Raw genomic sequence first — 23,830 nt, forward strand, 5'->3', positions numbered from 1 at the left:
TCTCTTTGAGTTCGTTAGGTTGGTCTTTAATCAGTTTGTCGTCCAAGTCCTTGTGTGGCCCAAGCAGGCTCCTGGGCTGCTAATAAAGAGCAATGGAAGCTTCCAGGATTTCCCAGATGAATCCCAACCATCTGGTCACTATGCAGGGGTTCAGTGGTGGAGCTGATGTCTCCTGGCAGGTAGCGGGGAGTGGGTCATTTTTGAAGCACCTGCCTGACTCAGGATGTCTTTTCACTGATTTCTTTGAGTTTTACATCTGGAAGAAGAGAGGAAGCAAGGAAGGGCAATGCCCTGTTTTCTGCTGGTTCAGTGAGTTGAACTGACCCCTAAAAGATGTGAGAATCCCCGTGAGCTGGGAGCCATTCTGTCCCTTGGACAGCTCTGGATTTTTGCTTTTTTGGGTGTCTTGGGAGTCTATAAGAAATCTCAGGAGGGAGTTCTGACCAGAGCACATAGTGACAGGTCAGGGGAAAGGCTTCCAAGTACCAGAGGGCAGGGTTAGATGGGATTTTGGGAAAGAATTCCTCCCTGTGAGAGTGGGGAGGCCCTGGCACAGGGTACCCAGAGCAGCTGGGGCTGTCCCTGGATCCCTGGCAGTGCCCAAGGCCAGGCTGAGCAGGGCTTGGAGCAGCCTGGGACAGTGGAAGGTGTCCCTGCCCATGGGGCATGGGGTGGCACTGGGCAGGCTTTAAGGTTCCTCCCAACCCAAACCATTCCCTGATTCTCTGATTCTCTCTGCCCACTCACCCTGTGCCCTCCTGCAGCTCCTCTGCACTGCACCAGGACACGCTGGGTGCTGCCAGAATTCCAGAGGCTGATGATTTTCCTGGGACACCAGGCAGTGACCCGCAGCACTGGCCCTTCCAGAGAATCAAGAATCCACTTCCAAATCAGCAGCTGCATTTTTCTGGTGTGGAGGTTTGTGGCGAGAGATGTTCCCATTTCCCCCCCAGGGGTGCTGGTCCTGCTGCATCCCCCAGCTGCAGCTCCTTGGCTCCAGGCTGGCACAATTCAGAGCTGATTTTTTTTTTTTTTGCCACCACCAGATGAACCAGTTTGGATAGGGAGGAATGGGGAAGCTCTGCACAGCTCCGTGCATACAACTCTGCTCCTGTAGCATTTGAAAACATATTTTTCCCTGTCAAGAGTGTCCAGTGGGCAGCCAGTGCCCAAGGCAGCTGGCACAGCCCCTCCTGTCCTGCTGCTCCCACATCCCACATCTGCTCCCACACAGCTCCAGCCAGGGATCCCCCAGAATGGGGGTCCCAATTCTGCAGGTGTGGAGGGACACAGGGAGGGCATTAATGCACCAAGGACACTTCACACAAGCAGTGCTCTGACACTCTGTGCACAAACCACGTGCAAAGGCACCTCTGGAGCTCATCCCACACTGGGGTTACTCCCCTTGGACTGTGGGGTCGGCTTCTATCATGTTCATGTGTCCATTGACCCTCAGGCAGGGCCAGTGCTTGGCACAGGGGCTTGAGGTGCACATCAGCTGCTCTGACGTGAACCTGCCTTCCAGCAACAGCCTATCTTCAGTATTGACCCAATTTAGCTGACAATAACAAGCTGGATCACAAGCTGGATCACGAGGCAGGTTACAGCAGGCAAGTTTGTTCCCATCAGATGAAACATCCCATGGGGAGCCCACGTAGAGGCAGGGCAGGATGCTGGTGGTCCATAGCCCCAGGGATGGAGTCAGCTCTGATGGCTATGCACAACTTCCCTTTCCCTCACGCAAAATGCCCCATGTGCAATTTTCCAAGCCCCACTTTAATTTCGTGGGGTCAATCCTGCATGGCACCAGGGAGTTCCCTTCCACATGATGGAGCAACATCTGTCCTTTCCATCTGTCCCGCCAACTCTCTGGGCAAAAGCTCTCCAGGGATGCTCTGGCTGCAGTTGCCACAACAACAGTGATGCAACAGTTTCCTCTGCACTGGGAGTCCTGTTGCTACTGAAGACCTGGGGTGGGTGAGGCATCAAAGCTGTGCTGGTGCCAGTGGAGGTCCAGGCAGGATGAAGCCACTTGTGGTTGTCAGTGTCTCCCTTTTGGTCCTGGAACTGGTCTCAAACTGGGTTTGAGCCCAGTTTAGGAGCTTTTTCTCCCTAGGTAGACGTGGCTGCCACTGCTGGGGCCTCCCGCAGAGAGTGATGGGAGCACTGTACACGAGGAGCCAGAGCCCCAGATTCAGCAAGGCAGAGAGGGACAAAACCAGGGGCACCGCCTGTGCCAAGCACAGCTGACAGCAGAAGAGTCACCTGCTCAGCCCCCTGGAGCAGCCCTGAACCCAGGGAAGGTTCCAGGAATGTTTTCACAGTGGCTCCCTCCCACCCAGCCCTTGAGGGTTCCCATCTTTCCCTGCTTTGCCAGGGGAAAACAAACCAAATTTGCTCCTTTTGGGCTCTGCTGGATCTTGAATTCTTGAATAGCCAATGTCGTAGCCCTGGCTGTGTCTAACCCCATGCTGCCAGAGAGCTTCTGGAGAGCCCCTGGTGCCATCCAGGGAGCCTCTGCCCTGCCCTGGCCCTGGCAGAGGGGACAGAAAGGCCAAACCAGGTCCTGTGGGTGGGCTGGGGTGTCCCTGCTGCTGCCTCCCACCTCTCTCGCCCTTTTTTGCGCCGTTGTTTGGGGGCAGCCGGGGCTGGGGACATCCTGGCTCCATTTCTCAGGCAGAGGGAGCGCGGTGCCCAGCTTTCCCCGGGCTCCGGGCTCTTCCCAGCCTCCCCCTTGCCGGCCCGGCCCGCTCCAATGTGCCATCCTTCGGGATGGATTCCAAGCATTTTATCAGATGTGGAATTTGTGAGCACGAGGCGGGTGTTTAACCCTCAGGCTCCGTCCCCGCTGCGTCCAACTTCTATTTCAGCCGGGAATGTGGGGGGACAAAGGCTCTGGCTGGGTGGGGGCGAGGGGACCGTGCCAGCTGCACGTGCAGCGGTGCCAGACCCGAGTCACCCGCCCGGCACCCGGAGCCCCCGAGGGCAGCCGCGGCACACGGAGCCTCCTGAATGGGTCCCTTGTCCCCGCAGCGCCGGCCGGCCACGTGTCCCCGCCCCGTGCCTGGCCCGCGGGGACACCGGCTGCCCCCGCGCCCCACCCCACAGCTCATCCGTCACCCACGCCCTGATGTGGGGTGGGACCATATTTGGGTCACCCTTAATCTAAATGTCAGCGCCCGTCACCTCCACCCGAATGCGGGGCACCCGTCACCCCCAACCGGACACCACAGACGCGTCACCAGCAGCACACAGGGGACACCCGTCACCCCCAACCAGACACCACAGACGCGTCACCCCAGCAGCACACAGGGGGCACCCGTCACCCCCAACCAGACACCACAGACGCGTCACCCCAGCAGCACACAGGGGGCACCCGTCACCCCCAACCGGACACCACAGACGCGTCACCCCAGCAGCACACAGGGGGCACCCGTCACCCAGGCTGGGTGCCCGATCGGGAACCACCGCCCCCATCCAGCCACAGCTCACCCATCACCCAAACACGGGCATCCATCGCCCCCTCACCTCCCCCAGAGGCGACAACCCTGCCCCCGACACGGGTCCCCCACGCGTGTCCCCCGGCCCGCAGGTCCCGCCGTGTCCCCCCGGCTCTCCCGGGCCGCAGGCGCCACCTCGCGGGGACGAGCAGCGACCGGCGGAGCGGGGTCTGTGCCGGGGCAACGCGGACACCCCGACACCGGCACCCCAGGACAGGGCACCCCGCACGGGGCATCTGGATGGGGGACCCCAATAGGGGCACCCCACCACGACACCCCGGTAAAGACATTCCAACACAGGTACCCCAGTATGAGCACCCCATATGGACACTGTGGCATGGGGCACCCCAGCGTGATGCACCCCAAAACTGGCACCCCAAAATGGGCATCCTATCGCGGACACCTTGGCATGGGGACTGCAGCATGAGGCAGCCCAATATGGGCACTCCAGAATGGTCACCCCAAAACGGGCATGCTGTCACGGACACCCCAAAATGGGGACTGCAATATGGGAGCACCCCAATATGGGCACTCCAGAACGGGCACCCCAAAATGGGCATCCTGTCACGGACACCTTGGCATGGGGACTGCAATATGGGAGCACCCCAATATGGGCACTCCAGAACGGGCACCCCAAGACTGGCATGCTGTCATGGGCACTTCTGTATGGGTACTGCAATATGGGCCCAATATGGGCTCTCCACCATTGTCACCAGGGGCAGGACACCCTGGCACAGTCACCCCATGCTGAGCATCAAGGACAACCCTACATGGGACACCCCAAAAAGGGCATTCTGACATGGGCATCCCAGCCAAGACACTCCAGCACAGGTACCCCAAAATGGGCACCCGGGCATAGGGCACTCCAAAATGGGCATCCCAAAACAGGCATCCAGTCCCACACCTCAGCATGGGGACTGCAAGATGGGGCACATCAATATGGGTACCCCAAAACGGGTACTCCAGTATTGTCATCTGGAGACAGGGCACCCTGGCTCAGTCACTCCATCCTGAGTGTCCCATAAAGGACACCCCAAAAAGAACATCCTGGCACGGGATTCTTGGCAAGGACACTCCAACACAGGCACCCCAATATGGGCACCCAGGCATGGGACACCCCAAAATGAGCACTCCAACAGGGACATCCTGTCACGGGAACCCTGGCTGGACCCTTGGAGGGTGAATAGCCCCAATTTCGTGTTTCTTTCCTTCAATTTCATGTGTCTTTCCTTGTGATTTACATAAAAATAATAATTAACATAACCAAGTAGAACCACTTTGAACATTGCTGGGATGTGAAACCCACAGAGTGCTCTGAGTGCCAGGAATGGGGAGAAGGCTCTTGGAAGCACTGCCACGGGGGAAAACCAAAAAAGCAGCCCAGACCCAGCTCCATCGGGGACGTGATGGACGGGATTGTGTTTTGTGGGACTCAGTAGAGCTCTCCCAAGACACAGAATTCCTTAGGGATACGCTCTGTCAGCGGCTGGAGGGGAAAATTCCTTCCCTGGGAATGCTGCCTGTGTAAGTGCAGCGGGGAAAACAGGAGGTGGCGTAAGTTATTAAAAATAATAATAAAAAATATCTGAGCTGCAAAAGCTGGGAAAGACAAAAGCTGGGAGTTTTAAGATTTAGGTATCACTGATGTCAGCAATTAGGTTTAAAGCAATGCTCTTAATTAAAGGTGATCATAAGGAGATTCCAAACCCCTCAGCATTCGCAGGAAGAGTGAACAAGTCAATTGTGTCCCAAATTCAATTCTTAAGGCTGAACTAAGGCTGCCTCAGGAAGAGAAATCTTTGGAAATTCAGTTGGGAGGGATCAAGTCCTGAGTCCAAATCCATCTGTAGGAGATGTTCCCCACGCCTCAGGGTGCTGCATCTCCCAGCCTGGGCTTCCCTGCCTGGAAGTGTGAGGGTGTGACAAAGTGACAATGTGACAAAGTGACAGTGTGACAAAGTGACAGTGTGACAGTGTGACAGTGCCTGAGCTCCACTGCAAATGGCTGGGTTAAAACAAGGGATTTTTACAAGGTTTTTGGGGATCCCCTCAGAGAGCAGCCCAGTCAGAGGCAGGGGGACAATGTGGGGACAGTGACAGCACAGGTGGGCACAGCCAGCCTTCCCAACCACAGCCTCATCCTGGCAGCTGGATGTTCTCCATACCGTGAGGACTCCAGTGAGCACAACTCTTCCCTTTGACTTCTTCCCTTCAAAAGGGAAACCTCCTGCACAGGGGCTGATGTGTGCAGCTATTTCTGAATAAAGCCAACAAAACCCCGGAGCCGGGCTCCTCTCTGTGCCCCTGGGCCAACACAAACGGGCTGCAAAGCCCAGGCTGAAGGCAGAGAACAAAGGGGGAAACACTGGGAGCAAGAGAAATCCTTTTCCTTCCCCGGTTGTGCAGCAGCTTAGAATCCCAGGTGGATTTTGGCAAGGTCGTGTCTCCTTTTTGTCTGCAAGCTCCTTTCTCTTTAGTTCCCTCCTTTCCCTGATGTTGGTTGGAATCCTGCTCTGGAGATGAAGGTGGGGTGGGAAAGCAGCCTCTGTACATTTTGTTTACCCTCTCCTGGTCCCTGTCACCACCCACCTGAATTGGGCATGTGGGTAGAGGACAAGCTGTGGTCACAGGGACACCAAACCGCTGCCCATTCTGTGCCCACACATGTGGGGACACTCACAATGTGTCCATTCCATGTCCACCTGGCCATCACATCATGTCACCTGTCACCTGTCACAGCTTTCCCACACTGACACTGGTCACCTGGGGCAGTGGGTGACGGTGTTTAGTGGGTGCTCAGGTGTGGCAGCCTGTGGAGCTGCATCCCCAGTAAAAAATGACCCAAAATTTGGCTCTATTGGCTGTGCAGCCACTGCTGACACCCACGGAGAGAGGGGAGAGGTGGAGCTCTGCCAGCCCCGCTCTGTGGGACCCCCATCCCGTGGAGGGACCTGCACCCCACAGTGGGATCTGCATCCCTATGAAGGCACCCCTGACCCCACAGGGGGACTCTCAGCCCCAGAAAGGATCTGCAGACTCAAGGAGTGTCTCCATCCTTATGGAGAGTTCCCCAACCCCACGGAGTGACCCCCATCCCCATGTATGAACTCTCAGCCTCATAAAGGACTCGCAGGCCCACAATGGGACCCCCATCCTCATGGAGAGACCCCCATCCCCACGGAGGGACCCGCATCTCCAATGACGACCCCCCATCCCCACGGAGGGATCCCGTCCCCACGGGAGGACTCCCATCTCCACGGAGGGATCCCGTCCCCTCGGGGGGGCTCACATCTCCACGGAGGGATCCCGTCCCCCCGAGGGGACTCCCATCCCCACGGAGGGATCCCGTCCCCACGGGAGGACTCCCATCCCCACGGAGGGATCCCGTCCCCTCGGGGGGGCTCACATCTCCACGGAGGGATCCCGTCCCCACGGGAGGGCTCCCATCCCCACGGAGGGATCCCGTCCCCACGGGAGGGCTCCCATCCCCACGGAGGGATCCCGTCCCCACGGGAGAACTCCCATCCCCACGGAGGGATCCCGTCCCCACGGGAGAACTCCCATCTCCACGGAGGGATCCCGTCCCCCCGAGGGGACTCCCATTCCCACGGAGGGATCCCGTCCCCTCGGGGGGACCCCCATTCCCACGGAGGGATCCCGTCCCCACGGGAGGGCTCCCATTCCCACGGAGGGATCCCGTCCCCACGGGAGGGCTCCCATTCCCACGGAGGGATCCCGTCCCCACGGGAGAACTCCCATTCCCACGGAGGGATCCCGTCCCCCCGAGGGGACTCCCATCCCCACGGAGGGATCCCGTCCCCACGGGAGGACTCCCATCTCCACGGAGGGATCCCGTCCCCACGGGAGGACTCCCATTCCCACGGAGGGATCCCGTCCCCCCGAGGGGACTCCCATCTCCACGGAGGGATCCCGTCCCCACGGGAGGACTCCCATTCCCACGGAGGGATCCCGTCCCCCCGAGGGGACTCCCATCCCCACGGAGGGATCCCGTCCCCACGGGAGGACTCCCATTCCCACGGAGGGATCCCGTCCCCTCGGGGGGACCCCCATTCCCACGGAAGGACCCCGGTCCCCACGCGCGTCCCCGCCGCGCGCGCCCGCGCTGCCACGTGGGACCCGCGGGAGCGCCCGCCTGGTGGGCGTGGCCCTATACGGGGGCGTGGCCAGCGCGGGACAGTGACAACGGTGGCAGCAGTGACGCGACTGTCGCGGGGCGGGGTGGGGAGGATGGACCCCAGAAGAGTTCAAGTTTGAGTGACCACACCGGGCCATCAGCTGCCACCTTCCTGCTCCGGCAGGGCCATCCCAGAGCACAGGGCACAGGACTGTGTCCAGATGGTTCTGGAATGTCCCCAGCGAGGGAGATCCCACACTTTCCCTGGGCAACAGTGCTTGGTCACCTGCACAGCAAAGTTCTGCTCACGTCCAGGTGGAAGTTCCTGGGCATCGGTTCCTGCCCGTTCCTCTGGTGGCACTGCTGGGCTCCACGGGGCAGAGCCTGGGCCGTGCTCTGAGCCTCCCTGCAGACACACAGGGCTGAGGGCCCCTCTCATCTGGATCTGCTCGGGACGCTGAACAGTCTCAACCCCCTGCCGTTCCTCGCACAAGAGATGCTCCAGTCCCCTCATCATGTCCACAGCCCCCACGGGCCCTCTCCACATCTCGCTGACCCCGAGGAACCCAGAGCTGGACACAGCACTCCAGCTGAGCCCCAGCAGGGCTGAGAAAGGGCCAAGATCAGCTGCTAGGTCCTACCACCGATACTCCTCCTAACACAGCCCGGGATCCCACCGGCCTCTTGGCTCCTAATTCAGGTCCAGCAGCTCATTAAATACTCAGTGTTTGCTCAAAGCGCCTGCAGGGTTGGGGTTTTCTCTCGTGCGTCTGCAGCTGTTTGTTGCTGTTCCCATCCCATGGGACGAGACGGGCAGGATCCCCCTCCCGGGCCTGCATCCTCCTGAGGGGCGGGTGGGCGGAGCTTGGCAGGAGTGGGCGGGGCCCACACGAGTTAGTGGGCGTGGCTTTGTTGAAGGCGTGGACGGGACGGGCTCGGGGCGTGATCCGACACCTCGAGGGGCGTGGTCTGGTTGGGGTAGGCGGGGCTGGAGAGCAGCCGTCAGATGGGTAAAAGGCGTGGCCAGACAGGGAGGGGGCGTGTCTGGAGAGCAGGGAGGCGGGCAGACGGAGCAGGGGCGTGGCAAGAGGGGCGTGTCCAGCTGTTTGGAGGCGTGTCCAAGCTGTTCGGGGCGCGGCTGGGTCGCGGCGAGGCGGGCGGGGGCGCCAGGGCCGTTCCGGGGGCGTGGCCAGACGGAGGCGCGGCCTGGACGGAGTGGGCGGGGCTGGAGAGCAGCACAGCGGACGGTGTTGGCCCGGGGGCGTGGCCGGTCTCTCGGGGCGTGGTCATGTGGGGGGCGTGGCCGAGCCCTCAGCTGACCGGCCGCCATTTTGTCGGTGCCGGATCCCCAGCGCCGCCTGGAGCTGTGCCCGCGGCCGGGGTCGCCCGTGCCCGCCCGTCCGCCAGGGCAGCTCCGCCCGTGCCCTCCCGCTCCCCTCGGCATGTGAGCGCCCCGGCACCGCTGCTCTCACCCGGCTCGAGCGGCAGTAGCACCGCGGCGGCCCCCCCCGGCCGGGCCCGGCCCCTCAGCCCGGCGCAGGCCCCGCCGCCGCCGCCGCCATGGCGCTGAAGATGGTGAAGGGCAGCATCGACCGTATGTTTGACAAGAACCTGCAGGACCTGGTGCGCGGCATCCGCAATCACAAGGAGGATGAGGTGAGGGGACCCTTCCCCCCGCTCCGGCCCGGGGGTGTCACCGCTGGCCGCCGGGGCCGTGTCTGCGAAGGGAATGTTGGTTTGGGAAGGGGGAAGCGGGAGTCAGAACGAGGAAGGTGACGCTGGGGTGTGGGGCAGGAGGGACAGGCTGGGTGAGAGCAGGAGAGTTAATAAGAGAGGGTCATGCTTGGTGCTCACCTTTCCATTCAGTGTGTTGTGGTGTTGAGATCTGTGATATATATACAGAGATATATATAAATATATACACGCAGATATATACGTGGTTATTATAGCGGAATAATACAGAGGAATTCCTTCCTCTCCAGCCCTTCAGTCACGTGCTCTAGTCAGCGATGTATTCTTCACCCTGAAGCTGTTATACAGGAGAAGTAAGATCCTAATTCAGCTTTCAGACCATTCATGTTTAGTATCTCCTGACTAAAATGTCCTTTTCCCAGAGCTTTTCTAGGCAGCAATCAGTTCTCCGTGTTGGCCTGTTATCCACTCTTGTGTGAGAGGCACGTGATCAGGAAATTAGTATAGGTGAAATAATTAGTCATCAAGAACGTGTTATGTGAGACTCCACAGTGAAGTGTCACATGGTAATTGAGAAGTAACGGGCCCCAATGTCATTTATGTTCATCTTCAAGTAACTCATGAAGCCTGCAAAGCTTTCTTAATGTTGGTCTAACAGCTGGGCTTTGCTGGTGTGTCGGAGGGTGGCTGTGGAGTCAGTATCAGCTACCAAAAGCTGAAAAGTTGTAAACATGTAACTAAATGAAGACTTTCACGAGGAAAACTGATCTTCCTTGCCGCTGCTTTTGAGCTGAAACAAAAAATACAACTTCCAAAATCTCTGTGAAGCCCCTTCTGCAGAGGACATGAGGTTGTTTGGTAGTGAGCATACCTGGGAAAATTCTGTTTTTAACAGAATATGCTGAGCTGGAAGAGACCCACCTGGACGATTGAATCCAATTTATTTCAGCATATGTTAAATTTATGATATTGGTTTGGTGGCAGAGGAAGGCAGGGCTGCTGTGCAGTGCCCTGAAAAGTGTGGGAAACACCATGAAGTGGCAACAGCAGATTTGTATGGAATTTATGAGCCTAGTGTGTTCTGACGGAGCAGGACCTGGTGAGCAGTATTCTTATGGAGCCTCTCCAATGTGTTGTGCTGTTTTTAGTAAATCTGCTTTATTCCTTTGTGCATAGGACAGAAAGTGTTTCATCAGCTGTCAAAGCCCTGAGGATTCTCCTGGTGAAGGTCCAGGCCTTTGTGGCACCAGTTCTTCGAGAAGAATTGAATATTCTTTCTAAAGTATTTTTGTGACAAACAGCTTCATAAAGAGAATTGCAAGCCACACCGAACTTGTGCTCAGTGACAAGAAATGGTTAAAATGCACTGGCTTTGGTGCCCTTTAGAGTTAGGACAAAACACTTCTTGGGCAATTGTGTAGGGCTCTGTGTGCTTGTATGAAGCTGTTACTGGGGTATGTGCACACTCTGGGATTCAGTGGGGTCTCAGCAATATGCTGTCTCAGAACAGCTGGGCTGCAGCACGATGGGATTTTAAACTCTTCTGTTTGGAGTACAAATTGTGAGATTTTGAAATAGATAACTACAGGGACAATTCCTTTTTGTAGCCTCATGAGCACAGCAAAAATTAAAACCCAAACCAGGATGTGTTCAGCTGGTTAAGACATTGCACTGGTAAAACCTGTGTGTTTGGGAATCCTTCAGACATTTATCTTAATTCCAGAGAGTGGCTGCAAACAGCACAGTCCTGTACCTTTTCCTGGCTCAGCTGGACAGAGCTGCAAACCTGCTGTCGAGCTTTTGGGTGTGGATTCAGTGCTTCCCAGGCAGTGGCTAGGGACATTGGCTAATTTTCAGGTGATGTTACAAAATCAGAATGCTGTTTTAGAGGAACTAGCTGCAGAAATTCTTCCTCTTTTCCCTACAGTGTTTCCATTGTTCATTGTATCTGTTGAATGTTGCTCCAGTGCTGTAATTCAACCAACATTTGTGTGTCTCAAGATAAGTGTCTAAGTCTGAGGCAGACACTCTATCCTGTTCAGAAAAGCAAATTTGTTTAAAACAAACAGTGTGCTTTAGAGGGGAGGATATTGGCTATTGGTCTTGGCTCAACAGGAGTTTCTCCAGGAAGAGTTGTCTCTGGAAAGGAGCTACTGTGGTTGGTAAATAGCAATGATGTGAAGGGAAATGAAGGCAAGATTGTTGTTTTGACTTCTGTTTTGCTTGTGCTTTTTGTGGGAGGTTAGTTTATTTCTGTGTCTTGGCTTTTGTGTTTTGGAGTTTAATCACATGGAAAAATCTGCCATCACTTATTCCCTCATCTCTCTGGGCAGTTTCTCCTGGTAGATCTGAGATGCAGTTTTATTCCTTTGCACTTCTTACGCAGGTACCCCATGAGCATATCTGGTACTTCACAGCCCGTGGAGGCTGCACGAGTGCTTGGCACCTCAGTTCACAGTGGGTTTCTCCGTGCAGTTCCCTGACAGCCCCACTGTCTTCTTGCTTGGTGGGTTTGTGTTCTTCCTCTGTTGCTGTGACCCTAAATCTCACAGCCCAAGGTGTGTCCTGCAGTCAGAGCAGGCCACATCTCTTCATTGATGAGTTTTGTGCTCCTCAGCTCGTTAGAGGAGCTGAGAGTGCTGGAGGCTGCCTGACCCTCGAGCTCACAGCCTCTGCAGCGTGTTAATTTCCTGTCAGAGGCATTTCCATTGTGTGACCCATTTATTTTGAGTTTAAAACACTGAAACTGAAGGGATGGACTCCCCTAAGGATGCGAGGTAGAAGGGAGGTGGTTAATGCAGTCCCTGCTCTGTGCAGACTTCTGTGTCCATTTCCTGTGTTCTGGGGAGTACTGGAGCTGCGTGCTCCTGCAGGGTGAGCGCTGTGTGCAAGGAATGAGGTGGCAGAGCAGCATTAGCTCCCTCCCAGCTCTGACACGTTGTGTTTACTTTCCAACAGATGCTTTCGTTCCTGTGGCGTTTCCCAGCACCAGTTCAGAGCCAGACTTGATCCTACTGCGTTCTCCTGACTTTTCCCTTCCAATACCTCATTCTCTCCCTTTCACTTGGGAAAGGAATGCTTTTGCTAATGGAAGTGGTGTTTTCAGCAGTTATTCGGTGGTTTTCTATGCTGTGGGGTAACTTCTCCTACTTTGTGCCTACTGCTTTGGGATCTGCTCCGCAGCACGCTCAGGAGAGGAATGCCTTGTTCCATAGGCTGTTAAAATATATTGGATTTTTGCCAAGATAGTCCAAACTGATAAATTATATCTGTTCTCCTGAATGTGCAGTAAGGGACAGGATATTTCTTTGATGCTGTTTGGCCCTTGCACAGTGTTTTTCATTCACAGTTAAAAGTTTGTTTTTCCCAACAAGGAAGCTCCTGTCAGATGCTGGTGTGAGATGTTCGTTTAGAAAACTGAAGTTATTAAGTAACAGAAACAGGTATTAATGAGTGTGCTTAGGCTCATTCAGACAGTAGCCCTCTGTTTCAGGTGTCTTTGATTTACTGCAGGACACTTTAGGAGAAAGAAGGGATTTTAAAAAGTCCTGTACTAAATACCTGTGTACTTCTCTATAACATGAGAAGATTGTCCCCCTCTTTTCTCAGAGACTCTGCTGTGTGTGCCTTCGTGTTTTTGGTAATTGATACTTTCAGGAAAAATCATATTGAAAAATTCACGTTTTCCTGTCTCTGGTGTTGGGTGATAAGTAATCTCATTGCTGGTTTACCCTTAAACTGTTTCAGAAGAGTGAAAGAAGCACTCAGTGCTGCTGGTTGGGAAAAAAAATTTACTTGAGTTACTAACATAATGCTAAATGGGAGGAGCATTGTGTGTGAAATGTTTGGTTTACTGTCAGGCTGGGCTTTCCAACCTGCCAGCAGCTTCTTGCTGCTTACTGAGTTACCTGAGGACAGGGCACTTGTGTTGTTAAAAAAGAAAGGGCTGCTGTGTTCCACTGCTGATTTCCATCTTCTTCTGATGCATTTTCAGATGAAACAATGATGCGGGGAGTTTTGAGGAGCCTTTTCACATCACAAAACTCTTCTGGGCTCAGAGGAAGGCTGAAGGTCCTCTCATGCTGTGGCTTCTGACAGCCTGGCCTCAGCCACCTGTGCAGTATTAGTATTTGATGGTAAAGGATGTGGGATGGAACATAATCAGGGAATTTGGAGGACTGCTGAACAGGTTGTTGGTGCCTGAAAGAACAGACCAGCTGCTGGGCAGTGCAGTTCATTGATGACAGACAGCTCTTTCAGGCACTGCTGCTCCATCAGTTACTGTGTGTCACATACGTGTTGGTATCTTTGAAGGCAGCTCATTATTCCACCCACTTCCAAGTGGATCTAGAGTTGCTATTGTTAATTCTTCGCGCGTGTGAATCACTGCAAAAGACAAAGTCGGAAGTAGAAACAATACACAAAGAGGGTTGGATAAGGACCTCGCACCACTTGGTGAGAAAGCGGTCTGGGACTGGCCTGCAAGGCCCAGTGCGAGTGTCCTGCCTTACCTGCTGTGTCACGGACACAGAGGGCCTGGGGCATGGCACACGAGCCAAGATGTGGGCTTGTTCTCCTGTGATTACAGGCAGGAGCAGCTGAGGCTTTGCATTAGTGCTGCCTTTCATTAGCTTCTTGCTTTCTCCTGTATTAAATATTACTTAATTGACTGTGGCATAAGTGGGGATAATAGCTTTGTTCCCAGTCCTGATCGTTTTATAGCTGCCTCTGCTGAGGGTTTGAAATGCTCCAGACAGATCCATGCTGGCACGTGTGGAAGTAAATATTGTGCCCAGGCAGGTCTAGGGGAGAGGAAGAGCTGTTTGGTACCTAAGAAATGGAGTGACCACCCACTGTGCCTTTAGTGAGGCCAGGGCAAAAACAGCCAGAGAACTCAAAGTAAAATACGGATACAGATTACATTTCTGCTCTGTGATCAACTGCAAAGAGTTGTTTATTTGGTGCTTTTTGTTGCCGATCTCTGTCCTGCTGCTGAGTGCAGAAAATGTGGGTTTTTTGTGGTTTCTTTCCATCAGTGTCCATGAAAGTGACTGAAAAGCTCCTCCTCCACAGTGTGAGTTAGTGATGGCATTTGCGTACAGACAGCACCTTTAGGTTTTTCACTTGGAAGTGTTCTTGGGAGTACATCCTGTTCCTGGTGCCCTGGGAAGGGCAGCGTTACATGACAGGCCCCAGAAAGAAGAGTCATGGGACTGCTTACAAGGAAGCATTTGTGTTCATTAGGTTATTAAAAACTGCTGATCATTCACACTGAGAAATTGAAATGCTTCGTTATCTAGGGGGGAGTCTGCTAAAATCCAGGTGTCAGGAAGCATAAAAATATCTGAATAGGGTAAAAGTTGCAGAAAATAACATTGGTGGTGGTAGTTTTAGTAGTTCAGAAAGGTGATTGAGGTTTTTTGTTTTTTTTTTTTACATAAGAAGCAAATGTTAAAAGTAACTGAAATAAGTGAGCCTTGTTGAATCCTGAGTGTAACTGGGTATTAGAAATGTTTGGTTCCTACCAGCCCCCCTCAGTCACTGCCCAGCAGGCTGAGCAGTCAGTTTGTAAATCTCACAGCTGAGTGCTGGTTTTTGTATTAGCTGTTGTTATTTCCATGGTGACCTAGGTGTTCAAACCTGACAGCTTCTGCTGAGAAAATCCTGTGTTGGAAGCTGTATAAATGGAGGGAGGTGTCAATGTGAGAATGTTGAATCTTTCTTCTGGTTAGCTCAATCTATGGCAAAGCTGTATAAAATACATTGCCCAAGTGGATCACTGTGTTAATCAGCTCCAGCCTTGAGAGTGGATGTTTGTTTAGTGTGGGTGGTGTGATTGTACAGCAGGGAGGAGGTGAACAAACTTACTTTAATTACTCAAATATTTCTGACTTAATAAATTCAGCACAAATGGCCATTTTCCATCTTTTTTATTGTCCTCCTTACCTTTCCATAACTGCAAAGTACTCTCAGCTGTGCGTGAATCAGTGCTAGAGCTTTGTAGTATTTTCAGTGTTACATTTTTATTTGGTATTAATACGTCATTAAGCATCTTTTTTTTGGTTTCTCTCTGAACTACTTCAGTCATCTGAGTCTCAGCAACAGTAGCTACTTTAGTTTCTCAGGAGGAAGTGACTGCTTCCTATGCATCCAACAAAGCACGTGCTTTGATGAAGCCTGCCTTTATCAGAGCCTGAAACTGCACAGAGATGTCAGGAACAAGCAAGTTGAAAAATCTACTGTAAAAAACTTGCACAGCTTTTTACATAGTAATGTGAAAATAAAACTTTGGGTACATCTTTTATTTGTGAGGATGAGCACTTTTATCTGACACATCTCTCCGGGCTTAAAAGTCGTCTGCTCGGATATGGCTTAGACAGCACAGACCCCTGAGGATTGTTTAATTGCTGTGCAATTAAATTAACAAATACTGTGATCAGACTGGAGATGTGCTTATATTAAGTGACTGATCAGACTGGAGATAATTAAGGGACATCTCTAGACCCTTGCTGCTGCTGCTGCTTGCTGATTTACTGGTATTGGGGCTTGCTGATTGCCACTTTCCAGATTCCCAAGGTGCCAGCTGTGATCTTGGCCTTGCCCACCTGGGAGGGGGCCAGGATGGCTCATGGAGCTCCAGCTTCCTGCATCGGTGCCTTTCTGTGGGCATTTCAGTGTGAAATCCTGCATTGTCTTGGGTAAACCACCGAAGAGGAGCTGTCCATGGGAGACTGCCAGGACACCCCAGTGCTTGGAGGGATGCTGCAGGTGCTTGGAGTCACTTTGGACAAGCAGCTGCAAGTCTACAGCTGTTTCTTTCCTGCAGCCCAATCTTTGTGTTACAAACCTGTTCAGAAGATCCTGTGTGTTTTTCAGTGGTGGCTTAAGGAGCTGTAGTGGCTGGTCTGGGGCTGGATATCTGCCCTGAAGTTGGTGCACAGTACTTGCATAGATAGCATTTCTGATTTTTTAGAATAAGGTTCAAAGGTTTTCATTGGCTTACAGGTCACTTTAGGATGGATGTGTGCATGCATTATGCCAGATTTCAGTTGGTGCGTGTTACTTCAGCAAACATTAACTGAAGAAAAAACTGTAAACCTACTTTTTGCATTCCTTCCTCTGTGTTGTTTGGCCAAGGAGTCTTGTGACCTCCCTGTGCTTGTAGCAGACAAGGGGGCAGTGGGTAATGCATCGTGTTTCTAATAAATAATATAGAAGTCTGCTGCAAATGAACCAGCAGAGCCTCGTGCCTCTGGCATTGTCACTCAGAACACTGGGCTGGGATCTTCAGCCTTCCTCAGGATGAGCCAGTAAATCCCTGGAAAGCTGGATAGCAAGGACAAAAGTAAGGCATGTTAAAACACGTACAGCAACGCTGTTTATCAACAGCTGAGTGAAAGATAAGCTTGGCTTTCTGAAAATGCCTTGCAGTTTCCTGAGCCCTTTGTTGCAGCTGAGTGCCCTCTGCGCTGCTGGACTCAGGCTGTGTAAACCCATCAAGATGAACATTGTGCAGCTTCCCACTCGCTGCTGATCCTCTGTTCTGTTCTCAGCTGCTTTGCCATGGTTTTGGTGAAGTCACTTGTGAGGAGCATGTGTGGGAGCACATGCCTTGCAATTCTTTCTATCCAGCCATGGAGTAGCCTAAACAAAAGATCCTGTTATTTGTCTCAAATAGCTTTTTCTGCAGTAGTTAAATAATACAGTATTTTTATGGAAATAAATACATAACGTGTTGATCTCTAGTGCTGTGTCCAAGTCAGTAGAAAGCAGCACATTTTGCCCTTTAATGCCCTTGTCTGTTACTTCAGTTGATTCATTCTGTGCTGTCATGGTACGACGTGTCCAGGTACTGCAAACACTAGAGGTGTTCTCTGGTTCAGTGCTGTTTGACATCAAGTGCTGCTTTTGGGGGTTTGAGAGAAGCCTGGCAAGTGATAATATTTCTTCCCGGCCTTCTTTCCGAGGCAGCTGATCTGTGCTGTCTGCTGCCTGAAGCACGGACAGACCTGGAAGTTCCTTCACCTCCACAAGGTGTCTTGGGCTGTGAGTGCTTTTGATGTTGGGCATCGTGGTCGTGTTAGGAAGTTGCAGCAGTGGGCATCTTCCTCTCATGTGAGACCATCATGTGCTTGTGCTTGGCGTGATCTCATGGAGTTCATCTCAAAGTCCTGCCAAAAACTGATAAATCCTATAGTGCTTAAAACAGAAGAAATGTTACATTTTGTGTTATTTATTTTTATGTTCTAAGTATTCCAAACATTTCTTTTTTACCATGGTGTAGTTTCAGACATATCAGAAAATATCTTGTTCCTTGTGGCATTCACTGTTAATAATTCTTTCCTTAAAACACTGTATTTAACCCTGGAAGAGCAAGAGAAGTAACAACTAATGTTCACTGACATTTTGCTCTTTCATCTGGATGGAAGCACTTGGATGTTGCAGTGACAGGTTTGATTCTCAAATCAAGTGAATTTGGTTTGCTGGGCTGCAGCCCAAGGTGGTAGGAATGTGAGTTTGCCTTCTCTTGAGTTGAGAAGGTGGCTTATGGCTGAGATGAAAATACAGCTTCTTAAAGACTGCTGGAAATGAGTAGTTTACATCTTTAAATTTAATGTAAAGGTTCTGCAGTGATCTCCATCCCAGTCATTGGTGTGTTCCTGTCAGGTAAAGACAGAAAGTTCAGCATGAAGAATCCCATTTCTTAGGTATGTAATTGTTGTACAGATTAGGGACTTCTTAAACTTCACATACTGCTTGCTTGAGAAAGAGAAGTCTTTTGTGAGCATTCTGAAATTGTCAGCAAACCCCAAGTTCTGTCTTGGCTTGGAATAAAGCCTTAGTGTTTTTCAAAGTTAAGTCAAAAAACATGGCTGGGAAATGAAAAATCCTCTAAAATGGCATTTTGGTCTTTTTACCATGACCTACTCTCCCTCCTTCCATTTCAAAGAGCCTGTAACCACTCACATTCATTTAAATGCACATATTTTCTAGGTGAGATCTTGGAATTCTTGAGGAATTTGGGCTTTTTTTAAAAAACAGCTTGTGCATTTTGTTAATGGTTATAAAATCTTCCAGCATCTCGTTGGTGACACTCTTGGAGAAATGCAGTTGTGACTGTGCTGTTGTCACAGCTTCGTTGGGTACTCACTGCTCACATCTGCAGGCTGCACTTGAGTTTTAGCTGGGCTGCTCCAGGCATGTTCCTGTAATGCTCCTTTGGAGAGAGAGCAATTACCAGAGTGGTTGCTATAGCATTTCATTAAGGAGCCTTTCCACCCAGGCAGGGAAGGCTCCTTTCCCACTTGGCCTAGCAGGAATAAAAGAGAGCCTCAGCTCCTTGCCTGCTGCTCTCAGAGCCTTCAGCTCTGCCCCTGCTCCCACCCTTCCTCCTGCGAGGGTTCCTGTGCCTCACGGCTCTGCCTGTCCTCAGCACACTGCCCCCGAGGGGCTGCCTGAGCATTGCCTGGCTCCCTCGGAGCCATCTGCCTGGGCACACACAGCTCTGTAAGTGTTGGGGCTTAGAAATGCTCCTCGGTCAACTGGCCAGAATGTGTGAGCCATCAATGAAGGATCCTGTGGGTTTCGGGCTGTAAATCCCCCCGGCTAGCTTGGGATTTAAGCCCGCACGGATCCTACATGGACGAAGTAAAGGACGAGAAGCGCTCTTTCTCCACGTGGTTCTGATGTCCTGTTTATTAGCTGGAAAGGGACATCTGGATCGGAGACCGTCCAGGTGAATAAAGAGGAAGAGCTCCAAACTCAAGGGACATTTATACCCGCGGAATGGGAGGCGGGGACGGAGGGCCGCAGCCAAGGGGGAACCAGTGAGGAGGGGCCAAGGGAGGGGGCTTCAAGGGACAGACCACCTTACCATGGGAATACCCACCTGAGAGAAAGGGGGAAACATTCATGTAACACAACCCCAGTGCAGCATCCAAATAACTGTGTAGTGCATCACAACACATCAACACAAAACTGCAAATTGTACTGTCACAGAATTAGTGAGGAACGAATAGCTAAGAAATAGATTGATATTGTAGTGAATACTGGGAGCATAAATGAGCTCTGGGTGCTGCTGAGGCCCTGTCTTGAGTCCTGGGGTCAAGTTTGGGCCCCTTGTGGTAAGAAAGACATTCAAGGGCTGGAGTGTGTCCAGAGCAGGGACTAGAGCACAAGTGTGATGAGGAGCAGCTGAGGGGGCTCAGCCTGGAGAAAAGGAGGCTCAGGGGAGACCTTGTGGCTCTGCACAACTCCCTGACAGGAGGGGACAGCCAGTGGGGTCGGGCTCTGCTCGCAGGGAACAAAGGGACAGGACAGGAGGAAACTGCTTTGAGCTGTACCAGCTGAGGTTTAGATTGGATGTTAGGAAAAATTTCTTCATAGAAGGGGTGGTCAGGCGTTGGAAGGGGCTGCAAGGGCATGGTGGAGTGTTCCATCCCTGGAAGTGTTCGAAAAAACGTGTGGATGTGGCTTTTGGGGCATATTTTAGTGATGAACGTGGCAGTGCTGGATTAACAACTGTTGAACTTGTTGATCCTTGAGGGCTTTTCCAACCTTAATGATTCTGTGATTCATGGGACCTCAAAAGCATTTAAGGAAAAACGGAGCTACTTATATCCTGGGAAATATTTGGTTTTAATTACCACACTAGGAAATTCCTATATTAGAAGGATTTATGCAAAGACATAATCGGTGCTGGGCAAGATACCCAGATTTTTTTGCTGTGTCAGTATGTAAATGTTAAGGGTTTTTTCCCTTCCAAATATTTAGGCCTTGCTGAGTGACCAGGATTTTTTTCATTGCATCAAGTGGTTGTTCTCCCTTTTGCTGTGTGGTGTTACCCCCCTGAGCAGCTCGTGGGCTGCAGTGGGGCTGTGGGTACGGGTCAGTGGGAAGTGCTTCAGTGCAGGTCCTGTCTGGCGCTGTGCCCGGGTCAGGGTTCCGCAGCCAGAGCCTCCCTGAGGATCTGCTCCCGCCTCCAGGTTCCCTCCCGGTTCTGTGGGTGTGAAATGTGGCAGCAGATCCTCCGGGTGTGGTGCTTGGCTTTCAGATTTAAGAGGGAGACTGCATGGATCACTTTTCCTCATATTGCTCATTCACGGCGGTGCTGCTCCACAGGATTAACAAAAAGTTAATACCTGCTGATCCTGTAAAGCTTTCTATATATAGTGCCTGTCGTTCCTTGGAGTGTTTTGGGATTTGGAGTACAGCTGTTTCAGAAGGACTTCTTTCTGCTCTCTCTAATCCCTTTTCTCAGTTGCAGATCTGATTCTGAGTTCTGTAATATGCTTTTCCAGAAGCTGGACTGACTGGTAGGCAGGGATTTGCCTGTGGGATGTGGGGGCTGGTGACCCTGGAGCCTGTGTTCGGCGTGCCGGGCTGGGCACTACTGAACTTCTCTGTACTCTGTGTTTTCCACCTCTCCTGCTCACACAGTGGTTTGTGCTCAGCTCTGAGGAGGTTGCCAGAAAGATTAAGCTCATGTTTGAATAGTGTGGGGATAGATGCAGTGGGAAATAAGAGAGGCTTTTGCTTACGGATGTAAAGACTGAGAACCTGTGTGTCAGCGTCCTTCTGCCTTGAGAGCCATCACTGGCCTTGCTGCCCAGGATGTGGCAACAAGATACACACGAAGGATTCTGTGACACTGTTCCAGTGTGCTCTTCTGTGAGCATAAAATATTCAAGGCTAAGTACAATATATTTGTGGATCAGTTGCATGTTGTGTAAGTCACTCTTTCAGCATTTTTAATGAAGTATTTATTTTCTACCCTCAGAAGGTTTTTTTTTTGAGTTTATACTCAAGAGTTTAAACTTCCCATGTGAGTTGTCAGGACCTGAATCGTTCTCAGGTGAAGGGTTTACAATCCCAAATCTGCTTCTGGGTAAACTCACATGGACACTGTTGTTAAGTGTTTGGGGGTGATGCCGTCTCCAGTTTTGGCAGATGTGATCCACTCACCCATATCCAGGAGAACAGAGGGGATCTGCATACAGGAAAGGGTTCTTTGGGGTTTACAGTGCCCTCCCTTAACATGAGAATTCCCACTGTAAGGACAGTATTTCTGCCCCGAACACTGGCATTTAGGAATAGCTTAAATTCCCTCAAGTTCATTCATCGGTCTGCCGGACACCCCCAGCTCTGCCAGCCTGGCTCCAGAGCAGAGGGGCTCCAGCCCTTGCAGCATCTCCGGGGCCTCCTCTGGCCTGGCTCCAGCAGCTCCACGTCCTCCTGCTGCTGTTCCCCAGGGCTGGGGCAGCTCTGCAGGTGGGCTCTCACCTGAGCACAGGGGCACAGGGGCAGAATCCCCCCTCCCCTGCTGCCCACGCTGGGGGCTCAGCCCAGCACAGGGGGGGTTTCTGGGTCAGTGCCCATGGCCGGGGCAGGCTGAGCCTCTCACCCACCAACACCCCAAGCCCTTCCCCCCAGGGCTGGTTTCCATCCATTCTCCACCAGCTGTTTCTAGCAGCAAACCTGTCACTTGAATAGTGTCACTCCAGGACATTTGTAAAAGACTAAAAAATGGTTGTAAAAAATTGATGTAAAGGGGAAATAATGTTGATTGAAGTCAGGCCACTAGACACTTCTATGCTGAAAATACAATTTTGGAGGAAGGTGGTGGTATTCAGGCAGGAATTAGGTAATCCGGTACTGACCTGGTTCCTCTGCCAGTTAGGAATGTGAAATACCCTGGTGCATGCGTGGCTTTGAAAAGAGAGATTATTTCTTTGCATTTAGATTTTCATGATTCCTGTAGCAGATGCCTTCAGTACTTAAATAATATTTAATTGTGAACTAGAAGAATCTTTGGCTGAGCACATTCTGCTTATAAAGTAAAATCAGTACAGATAATTTTAAATCACATGTTTGCCACATCCTTCCCACAAGCACAGATGTGATTGCTTGGAAAGATGTGAAGCACCAATATTTAAATGTAAACATTGTGACATTTGGCTCTTTGAATTGCTGAGAAATTCATAGAAATAATTGTTATTTATCAAAATGTGTAAATGGCAAAAGGGCTCATGGAAGTTGAGAACCAGAGAGGGGGTTCGTGACTTTCCGTGGAGCTTTCCACGGCTGAGGGGATCCAGGAAGCACCTGTGTCCCATCCAAGCCTTGTGTTGTGTCCCTGTGTTGTGGGTGCACCCCCACAGTGTCATCATTGGCAGCATGTCCAAAAATGGGGTGTTTTCATCAGTCACCTTTGCTTTGTGGGCTGCTAGCAGTGTTTGACAGTTTCTTCTTGTCACATAGTGAGCGGCTGTTCTCTGACGTCCCTCTGGAGGCAGTGAGTTCTCTGGCAATGGTGAACTCTGGTTTTGTTCAGACCTCTGCCTACTCAGTCTCCATTGAACAACTTCACGTTTGCAGGTTTTTGAATCTAGAGCTTTGGAATGAGTGGCGTAATTGTGAGGGAGAGGCAGAAGGAACAACCACCAAAGAAACATCTCATACTTTTGGCTTTGTAACGGAATCGTGGTGGTTCTTTTTAATAAGTAATTTGGTCAGAATGAAGTGCTTACTGAATTGTACGTGTGAGATTGGTGCTTGCAAATGGAGTTCTGCTGCTTCTCCCCACCAGCATGCTGGAAACTTGAGAAACTGGTGGAGGAGCTCAATTGTTTTTTTTTGTTTTCCTCAGGCAAAATACATCTCGCAGTGCATCGACGAGATCAAGCAGGAGCTGAAGCAGGACAACATCGCAGTGAAGGCAAACGCAGTCTGCAAACTGACCTATGTAAGTGCCTTGCTGGGATCCCAGGGAATCGCAGCTGCATTTTGTTCTTTCCTGCTGATTTGGAGCCAGCCTGGGCTCTGGGTGCCTGCTGTGCCTCGACTGCTCCAAGTGCAGGCTGTGAGGACAGCACTCCCCCAGCTCTGACGTCAGAGGCTGCTCGTTCCTGCTCGGTTTGGTACAACTGGATTTAATTGTGATGGTCAGGAAGTGAATCTCATTTAAAACAAACAAGTTAAAAGAAATTATTTTCAACTGGATTGGTTCTTATGACATAGTGACATGAGCACTTGAAACTGGGTTTGTTTCCCTTTGCTCAGTCCTTTGTTGACAAGGAGAAGACAGAAATTTTGGTAAAGAATTCTTTTTGTGGCTCTGTATGGTTTTTATTAAAAAAAATCAGGAAGAAAACACTTCACACCAATGCTTATATAACTGCATATCATAGAATCACAGAATGACTTGGATTTGAAGAGACCTTAAAGCTCATCCTCCTGCCAAGGGCAGGGACACCTTCCACTGTCCCAGGCTGCTCCAAGCCCCATCCAGCCTGGCCTTGGGCACTGCCAGGGATCCAGGGGCAGCCCCAGCTCCTCTGGGCAGCCTGGAACTAATGCAAACTGTTGGAAACTTGTGATGTCTTTCACTTACTGTGAGTGGTGCAGTGGGGAGTGGTAGAATGCTCATAAAGCTGTGATGTCTTACAGTATCATTTTCAGACTCCTGTTGCATCTTCAATTCTGGGACATGTCTTGACCTATT

General features: G+C 51.6%; 1 protein-coding gene across 3 annotated transcripts in view; it reads left to right on the forward strand.

Annotated features, from left to right (window-relative positions):
• The first annotated feature begins 8,939 nt into the window (after window positions 1-8,939).
• The window catches only part of AP3D1 (adaptor related protein complex 3 subunit delta 1), a 57,185-nt gene continuing 42,294 nt past the window's right edge, over window positions 8,940-23,830 (forward strand). For all 3 annotated transcript variants that reach the window (XR_005259826.1, XM_038163720.1, XM_038163721.1), the window contains exons 1-2: window positions 8,940-9,291; window positions 22,976-23,071. Coding sequence is in view for 2 of the 3 variants with exons in the window: in XM_038163720.1 (XP_038019648.1) it covers window positions 9,196-9,291; window positions 22,976-23,071 (192 nt within the window). In the remaining variant the exon portion in view is untranslated. The remainder of the gene's footprint in view (window positions 9,292-22,975; window positions 23,072-23,830) is intronic.

Source organism: Motacilla alba, chromosome 28 (assembly GCF_015832195.1).
Source record: "Motacilla alba alba isolate MOTALB_02 chromosome 28, Motacilla_alba_V1.0_pri, whole genome shotgun sequence".
Classification (NCBI taxonomy): Eukaryota; Metazoa; Chordata; class Aves; order Passeriformes; family Motacillidae; genus Motacilla; species Motacilla alba.